A 10312-nucleotide genomic window follows, 5' to 3' on the forward strand; every position below is an offset into this window, starting at 1 on the left:
ATTTTAAAAACATTATGTTTTAAAAATGTTCATATTAGGTATATTGTTATTGAATATCTATTGAAATAACCTGGCTTTGACAAACCTCTGGGCTTCGGCTAACACAGAAATACAGGGTAGTGAACAATAAATAAAACTACTATCCAATAATTGTAGTTGGCAATAATATTTTTCCAACCAAATATTTCGAATAAAAATAAAATGTTACAAAAAATAACCAAAGTATTCGATACAAATATGTATTTAATTCAAAAAAAAAGTTTTAACTAACATGAATTAATTTTTAATTTTAAACAGTAAGTTAAGTTAATTTGTAATGTTTTTAATTTTATTACATTTCACTAATTCAGTCTATTTCGTTTTCATGACAACAAATATTAACTTTGAATTGTTTAAAGTTAAAAAATGTATATTATTCTAATCTAAATTATATGGAAAAACTGTATAAAGTACACTATAGTACAATAAAGTCTATTATAATAATTAAATATTTAAAATAATTCACTACATAATATATTATATGATATAATATAGTTACTTATGTAAAATCATTAATAAATATTAAGTGAACTTTTTGTTTGAATAATTGAATACGATGAATAATGATTAACATAGGTACTAATTAAATAATAATATTTTGAATAATTCCTTTCCTGAAAATTTAAATAGTACAGACTACAGATATTAATAAATTAGTATAAAAAAACAATCATTCTTACCTACAATAATTTATACAAACCAATTTTACAATTAATATTTTTAACTAAAAACAAATAGTAATTGTAATATTTTATGTTATACCAAAACTCAATATTACACATGTTGTAGATATACCTTTATATAAGGAAGTATAATAGTTAATCCAAAACGTATTAAAATTTAATTTTAAAAATGTTAATTATGTTTGAAAATAAATTAAAAATATAACTCTACAATATTTAACACATTTGAATCGTTTTAAATATAAATAATTTTTTTTTAAAAGTGTTCTTCAACATTATTTGTCAATTTATAAATAGTCGTGTTCTGTGTCGGTGCTGGTCATTTATTAAGGAGTAACATTTAGGCAATTCAATTCACATGTGGTATTGGCCTCGTGTGGAACGTACAATATGTATGTGATTATGTGATATTTTGTGTGTGACCTATGATATTTTCACGTCCGTCAAAAGTAAAATCTTTTTGTCATGGCAACACCACTGGGACTTCATAACACCTACCAACAAACTTAAGGCAATACATTTTATTGAATAAAAAGTTCAGTGAAACAGTGGTATACACCTGCTGACCTCAGCTGACGTCAATATATTGCGATCATTCGTATAAGAATCGGCCACACTTTCACTACACACTCCTTCCTAATCAGCAAAGACCATCCACCTACATGTAGCACATGTCAAACTCGCATCACTATAAAACACATACTCCAAGATTGCCCCACATACGAACCAAAAGTCTACAACAAAGTCTCTCAACTTTCCGCATGCCATCTAGGAAATCCTCGACGAAGGACAAACACATCAAGTTCATCAGTATATGCAACCTTATCAACAAATTATGATTCAGCAAATCTATCTTGTAAACACAATTTATAATTTAACTATAAATATGTAATTATATATTTCAACTATGTATGTATATAAATACCAAACCTTTTTTTTATTTAAAAAAAAAAAAAATATTGACTAATAACCTTAGTAGTGGAAGCCTGTAAACTTTTAAATAAAAAAAAATAAATATAAAGATAATTAGTAATTACACACGCGCATAAACAAGTCAGTGATTGACTTCGATGACTATTATATCGAAGCACTATTTTGATGAATAAAAACGCTTTTATAGGAAAAACTCACACGCCTCGTTGATACGTTGGATTTCGGTCATTTTTTTTATGTTAAAAATGAGAAGTTTTTGCAGGTCGGATAAAAAATCGAATTTTATTTTACTTTAAATAGTAGTAGAAATATACGTTTGAAAAAGAACAAAAAATTGTGCAATTGTTAAATGCAAATTCCAGCTTTTGTAAAATTATAATTTACAAAATCGGACTATGATCCGACCTACAAAATGTTCTCTACATTTAAATTAAAAAAAAAAATTGATGAAATCTGAATATTTTATCATTTTTCCAGTAAGACATGTTTTTGTACCAAAAAACGCACCGGATCCGACCACCTTAACTAATAGATATTATACAAATAAAATACTTATACTAATACGTAATTTATTAATACGTAATAATAATAATTAAAATTTAACTAACGATTACCAATGGCAACCAATAATTATTATTATTAATATAGTTTTAAACCCCATAGCAACCATTTATAAACAAAATTTTAAACCGTAAATTTCAAAGCCTCTGTTTGAGCACTTCCACAGGTTTGGCCTAGGGATATGAAAAATAGTTTACTTCACTTTCTAAGGGCCCGTCTTACAATCATAGTTTAAACCTAGGTTGCGCTTGAACCACTGATTTTACCAGCCGAATTCGATGGTTTAACCTTAGTTCAACGATTGTAATACGGGCAATCAGACCTACTGAATATACACATGAAATTTCATGAAAATAGGTCAAGCCATTTCGGAGGATTTTGGACTCCGGCGAAATACATTTTCCATATCGTGACACATACGAAGCATAAGAGCATTATAATATAAGCATTATATAGAAATGTTCCATGCCTCTAAAAGCTAAACAACAATAAATATAATGATGGCCGTTATTATATATCTTATCGGAAACATTTTTTGGCTTCCACATTAAATTTACTGTTAATTATATTATTTTATTAATTGTTTATGTATTTTGAATTAATTTAAAGTATAATATATTTTAGGTTTTTATTAGATTAAATTATTTGCATGTTTGACAACATTTTGCTGGTTAAACGTAACATGCTTTGATGTTTACTAGATGTTAAGGTGCGTAAATTATTTTATTCTCACATAATATATGGACATATATGGTAATAAAATGTGTAAAACAATAATGTGTATATTTACGTGGTGTTATAAGCTTCTACAAAGAATTAGGCAGGTAATTATAATTCAACTTATAAGTAATAACTATAACTTGTAACATTCTATTAGAATTATACGGGTACGTATAATATTAAATACATAAATTGTAAACTATTAAAAAATAAAATAGTTGCTTTAAGAACATTTCCGGTGATCGTTTTGATTACCAAACGTGTACCTTTGCATAATTTAGGTGGATGCAAATTACGCAAAATAATAACTGGTGAACCAATCTTCAATCGAAGATTGTGTGGTGGCATTCCTTGGTGGCAATATAAGAATGCACAGAGTAATTTATGTCTGGAGCATATTCGAATGCAAGACGAAAAAATGATACACGGGTTAATATGCGGTTGGTTTGCTGTCTCACTCGATCTCGGGCTCTAAATGTGTATATATTCTGTTATACACTCTGTATACTGTTGTATACACTCTTGTCCTCAACATGTTTTGTCGCAGACGTCCATCACGCTGCTCTCTAGATTCTTGTGCACGACTCTGTGCCGCCCTGATTCTTTGAGCTGCGTTTCTTGCAACAATTTCTTCAGCCGATTCATGATGTCTTACAACGCGTTTGCGTCGTGCCTCATTGCTATACGCATTGTTGAGGTTAGACTTTTTTGGTGGCATTTTACTAAAAACAAATGTGAATATTAAAATGTATACTTACGCGTTTTTAATAAAAAAAAATATCCAACTCCAAAGGTGCCGGAGATTATGTCTGTTTACAGTTTGTTTTTTGAAACGACTTAAATGTTCACTATAATTCTGTATTAAAATTTATAGAACTAATCATTTTATACGACGTCACTCATGGCAACCATTTAAAAACAAAAATTTCGATCTGAAATCACAAAATTCCCGTTTTAGCACCTATCGGGTAACCTATCGGGGTTGCTCCTCTCACGATGAAAACTATCCTATATTTTAAGTTTGAACAAATTACACACGGTGTAAAAAATTTCATCATGATCGGTCCACTAGTTTCGGAGTTCATTCCGGACAAACATTGTGACACGAGATTTTTATATATAAGATATATATTATGTTTATGGCATAGTGTTTCACTATATAGATAATAATATTTTAGTTTAAATCTTCCCGCCAAGTAAAGTAAATTTGGCTTATTTACTATTGAATACATTTTACAAATTTGATGATTTACTTAGATTCTGCCTCTTTTATCACACATTTTAAAGCCATTCATTTTTTATATTTTTTTTTTTTACACGCAGTTGACGTATTGTTTTTGATTGGGTTATAATGTACACAAATTCATATCTATCTTTTTAGTTGTCAGTTAATTCAGTATCGGTCCTTCAGGTTCATTACAGCTATGTGTAGTTTTCTATTGTTGTAAAAAAAAATTATTCTTAAATTAAACTAAAATATGATAATTGGGATTGTTAACGAAAGTCATCATCAATTTCCACAGATTTCGATATAATACTGGATAAGGTATTCCGCATGATGATAACCATTGCAAACTATGAAGTAAGCTAATTGAACGTCCGCCGTGTTTTCAGTTGGCACAATATTGCATTAATTATACAAAATGTATTCGGAATACCATCGTTTTTAATGTTAAATCAAAACAAAAAATGCAAATATCGATGTATGTAAAATATAAATATTTTTTTTAATCAACAGGTTTGGAAATAATCAAATGCAATACAGCATATTTAATATTTACCATATAAAATACCATATACTGAGGTTTCAATTGATGCCGGGAGTACCTTATCTAGTTGGTATAGAAGTCTGTGACAATTCCGAGCCGTTTTTATTCATATCGAACTGTTTTGCGAGTGTACGTGTTGGACGTCGACTTTGCGTGTGCTTCCTCCCCCCCCTCCGACCAACATATCGGCTAGACTGGTGATTTACACGAGTGTGCTGGCACGGCGGCACAACTGCAACTAGTTGTCGTGTTTCTCTTGTCGTCGGACGTCGAAGGTGTTGCGGTTTCTTAGCAGCAGTATTTACCTCAGTATCAAGAGTCACTGTTTTGCGTCGCGATCGTTATACCATGGTATAAGTTCACGATCGTAATACTATAATATAAGTTCCCGATTGCCGCTTGCCACCGCCAGGCTGATCACCCGGAATAACTCGTCCACCGCCTATTCCGATCACCACCGCCGACCAACAACATCATCGCCTCCGTCGTTATATAGTTAAGTATTTCTCCTGTTTATTTATTGTATATTATATTGAATTATTGTTGTATACGGTAGCCGACTTTGAGACGTCTAGTCAGCTCCAACCTTATTGTTAGCCGTCTTAAAGGCCTATAAATAATTAGTAGAAATATTATACTTAAAATTTGATCATTAAAATACCATTGTTCACGTTTGTGTCATCACTAGGGTTTTGAAATTTCATGAAATTTGTTTTTTTGAAATATTTCATTTTGATGAAAAATAAAAATAAAATGTTTATTATATCTAAAAGTTTATAGTCGTCAACTTCTAATTGAATATTTTTAAAAGTTGGTTTATTGTATGAAACAAAGAAAATATGTAACATATTTACATATTATTTATAAGTTGTTCAACAAATGTATAATACTTATAACAAATTATATGATCTAAGTATTAAATAATGAGCCCAAAGCCTCTTCCAATCACTCAGCCACATACATACACAGATTATACGAATTTTTACACTTTATAATTACTGAAAAATGAAAAAACACTATTATTTCATTCATTGTTGGAATTGACCTCAAGTTTATTTCAAACCATTATCTTTTGGCTCGCTGATGGTTCACATACAACAATATTTTAAAACTCGTGTAAAAAAAATGTTTTTATTCTCAAAATAATGCCAGGAATATTTTTCAGCACCACATAGTATAGAATATACAAATTTCAAATAATAAATCAACAAAAATAAAATGTTTTCCTTATTAATTCTAAAAGTGTAATCAATTTATTGTTTCTAATCACACCTATAACGGATCATGTATAAAAAAAGAATAATATTTTTCATGATTTCATTGAAATATTTCAAGAACAGTGAAATTATCAATTTTGAAATATTTCAAATTTAGAACCCTAGTCACCACCTATAACAAGCCTCCTGAAATTGCTAGTACGTCGTGAAAAGAGCACGACGTGCGCCAAAAGGAAATCTTATTAGTTAGAAAGAACTTCAACTTCTGATATGCCAATAAGTGCGATTATGTGTAATACTGTAATTTATTAAATTATGATAATTTATGAATTTAATAAATTATTACAGGTATTTTAATGAAACGCCACACAGAAGAATCAATAAAAGGAAAACAATTTTATCGCCTCTTTGATTTATTATTATGGCATGTTTCAAAGCATATTCTAATGCCTTAAATTAGTATTTCGGAGTTTAATATATTCTATAAAGCATAAGCTATTAACAATAACAGTATAATTCATAATTAAAATATAACTATCTCATGTACTCATATTTATTTAATCTATACACATTACACATATACGTACATGTTTAATGTTTAAAATACAATATAGGTAGTAATAATAATAATGAAATGTGAAAAATAAAACTAAAAACCTATTTCTATTATTACTCTCTTATTATTTAAACACACTTTACGATTGTATATTACTAGGGGTCCCATATTGCACATATATTATAATATACTAAATTAGTTAAAAACTGAATTTAAGGACTATACTTAGTTTCTACCTATATACATTTTTATAACTTAGATACTACTAGTTCAATTGTATATTATGTAATTAGATGTAAACAGAATCTTTAGCACACAAACTTATATTCTTCAATTCCTGAAACTCTCAGTACTAGCGTGAGCGTAAGTGTGTTTCTACATTAAATAGGTAATTTTTTTGTTAAAATTACTTATGTGATGAATTTAATTATATTTAATAAAATTATAGTTTTTATGTTTTGTCACAATAAAGTTATACTAGCCTACTAGAGTCTAGAATTATCAGATCAATTTTAATACCATTACAGATTTCAGATAAACGAATAGGTATATAATTTGGAATTTGTTTTTTACTGCAGGACTAAAAATTTCAACGAAAACGTTTTTCCTGAATTAAATTTAAAATATGTAATGATTTTATAATTTTAAGATTTTTATATTTTTATATGATTAAAAAGTACGAAAACCTAACCTACGAGACAACAATACATGAAAGATCGTAATATTTGCGTTTTTCATTAAAATATTCATTATAATAGTCAATACGCGCAACTATAAAACGATAAAAGAAAACGAAATTACCAATAAACATACAGATGAACAATATTTTTGACTTGCTGGTATTTGTTGAATTTCGAACAAACATTTCTTATCTATATATATTATTATATATATATAAATATAAGTGTACAATTTGAATAAATTTTATAACTCAAGATCCAAACATACAGATGAACAATATTTTTACTTACTGGTATTTGTTGAATTTCGAACAAACATTTATTTTCCCTATAATTTTGAATGTTATTATTAAATTTTTTTTCTTGATATTACTTTAAAGTTAATATAAGATTATTTACGATTTTTCTCAGTATTTATAATTGATTTTGAAATGCTTTCTCTTTAGTTTTATGAACTCCAAAACCTGGACTTCATATACCAATTACAATGCAAAATAAAAAGGAAAAAAAAGAATCTGGAAGATGTGAAAAACTTGCTAAATACGAATATAAAAAATTGTTTTACGCAGAGACATATGAAGTATTACAAGTGTTACGTCAGTAAGTAGTATGCGTATATGCCAGATAAATGTATAAGTAACAATTTTTTTTTTTAGCAATGGGTTTTTTTCTGATATTAAATTAAAGCAGACGATAACAAAATCGTAATCGCACACAAAGTGGTTTTAGCATCAGCTAGTCCATATTTCTATGCAATGTTCACCAAATTTTCAGAAAGGAATCATGAACTTGTTGTAATGAGAGGGATAGATTCATCCGCTTTACAGCTGTTAGTAAACTTTCTTTATTCTGGAAAAATATTGATCACTGAAGAAAACGTCCAGGTTCAATATATTATACAATTGGATTTTATTACATACAACAAAATCGTTTAAATTGTTTATCGTTTATTTCTCTAGGATTTATTGCCAGCTCAAATCTCTTGCAATTACAAGAAGTAAAAGAGGCGTGTTGTGATTTTTTACAGTCACAACTGTGTCACACAAATTGTATTGGTATATTCGCCATAGCTGATTTACATAGCTGTGCGAAATTGTTAACAAGTTCAAAATTTTATATTCAACAACACTTTTCGTATGATACCTATATAATTTATTATTACGATTCTATAAGGGCATTTTATTTATTATTGTTATATTTTGATTCTTAGAGAAGTCGTTGGTGATGACGAATTCCTATCGTTATCATCGGACCAAGTAATTCAGTTGATCTCTAGTGATAAACTTACAGTTCCATCTGAAGAAAAAGTAGGCAAATTAAAATTAACTATTGCTATATTATTTTAGTATTTGCAAATTCTAAATTCAGTAACCTTATAATATGAAGTCTAATTCATAATTAAGTATGTATACCTACTCATATTTGTAGGTATTTGAAAGTGTTATTCGTTGGGTAAAATATGAATCAGGTTCAAGAAAATGTATTTTACCCCAATTAATGGAACACGTACGGTTACCATTAACATCAAAGATTTACATAAATAAAGAAGTAGTTAAGGAATGCCTTATAAATAATTGTTATAAATGTAAGTTTTTTCTTTAAATATGCTTTTCTTTGAATTTATTTAAATTTTGTAATATACATTTATAGATATAATTATAATTTATTAAGGTAAAGATTACATAAACGAGGCATTAAATGTTCATAGACTGAAGTCAAAAGACCTGATTCCACACAACATCCGGAATAATCCTAGACATGGAGATAAAGTATAATTCTGTTATAATTTATCACTCATTGCATTATATTTAACAATTTCACTATTACAGATTATCTTAGTTGTTAGTAGATTTGATACTAATGAATGTATCAGTACAAAATTTTTCGAACCGAAAATAAATCGATGGCATAATGGACCTGAAATGATAACAAACCGTAGAAATGTTGGTCTAGCTGTGGTGAAAGATAATTTAGTATTTGCTGTGGGTGGTTCTACTCATTTTTTTCGTCAAGTTCGGTCTGTTGATGTGCTTGATTTATCTGCAGAGTCACCGTGTTGGAAACCGAGTGTTGAGATGTTTGTTAAACGAAACAAAGTAGGAGTTGGTGTAATCAATAATTATCTATATGCCGTAAGTAATGTTGAATTACAATTTATAATATTTTTTCGATATTTCTGTTATAAAGTAGGTAGCTAACAATAAATTATATAATAAATTTAAGGTCGGCGGATATAATTTTTGTGATAATATATCAGATAGTGCAGAAGTGTTCGACTACAATACTCAAAAATGGCGCATGATATCTAGTATGCCTACTAGAAGAGTCAGTTTTGGGGTCGGAGTCCTGAATAATCTTTTATATGCGGTAAACTAATATGTTTTTATTGATTTTAAATTTGTTATATATCTGATACAATAGTAATATTTTGATTGATTGAAAAAAAAAGTTCTCCTGATAAAGAATCAAGGAATATATTATCAATATAACAAAATATATCCATGAATTATAATTTTAAATTTATAATATATATATATAATAATCTAATTTGATTTTGGAGACGAAGGAAACCGTTTGTTTGTTTATTTATTTCCTATTGTTATTATTAATACTATTAATTATTTATTTATTTGTTTGCACTTGCATTTTTCCATATTTTGAAATATATATTATTAATTGAACAAATAATTAATTGTTACGTTTTTTTCTACCTTATCTCTATTATATAATAAAAAGAATAAAATTTACCACTACAGTGGTTGTATTCAAAATTTAGGATATATAATTTTCAGAAATTAACTATATCAATAACTACAACATGTAGTTATATTATATTATTTGTATAGGCAAAAATAGTCACATGTTTTTTAAATTAAATTATAAAAAAATAATTTCTTCCGGAGGAAGGTCAGGGAGCTAGTTATTAACAAATTATATAAGAATATGACATAACTTTTCAATTCAATTGTTTAATAACTTCATCAGAAACCTATGTATAGGAGCTACATACATAACTTGATTTTTTTTTTACAGTTTTATTCATAAATTTATAAAGAAAGTAATTTTATTTATGTAATATAATATGTTATTAATATTGTTAATGATTATAGGACAAACATGAAAACAATTCCAACATCCCCAAAAATACTTCTAT

General features: G+C 27.8%; 1 protein-coding gene and 1 long non-coding RNA gene across 2 annotated transcripts; both read left to right on the plus strand.

Annotated features, from left to right (window-relative positions):
* Positions 1-994: 994 nt before the first annotated feature.
* Positions 995-7707, plus strand: LOC103308851. The gene is made up of 4 exons (XR_510542.3): positions 995-1578; positions 2841-2925; positions 4675-5200; positions 7605-7707. It is a non-coding gene; the product is annotated as an uncharacterized LOC103308851 (long non-coding RNA).
* Positions 7708-7824: 117 nt separating this feature from the next.
* Positions 7825-9549, plus strand: LOC100164308 (ring canal kelch homolog). The gene is made up of 7 exons (XM_029489330.1): positions 7825-8042; positions 8118-8292; positions 8369-8465; positions 8587-8743; positions 8830-8927; positions 8988-9290; positions 9382-9549. Exons 4-7 carry the CDS (start codon positions 8656-8658, stop codon positions 9532-9534), a joined length of 642 nt encoding a protein of 213 aa, XP_029345190.1. The 5' UTR covers positions 7825-8042; positions 8118-8292; positions 8369-8465; positions 8587-8655; the 3' UTR covers positions 9535-9549.
* The last annotated feature ends 763 nt before the right edge of the window (positions 9550-10312 follow it).

The sequence above is a fragment of the Acyrthosiphon pisum genome, chromosome A2 (genome assembly GCF_005508785.2).
Source record: "Acyrthosiphon pisum isolate AL4f chromosome A2, pea_aphid_22Mar2018_4r6ur, whole genome shotgun sequence".
Lineage (NCBI taxonomy): Eukaryota > Metazoa > Arthropoda > Insecta > Hemiptera > Aphididae > Acyrthosiphon > Acyrthosiphon pisum.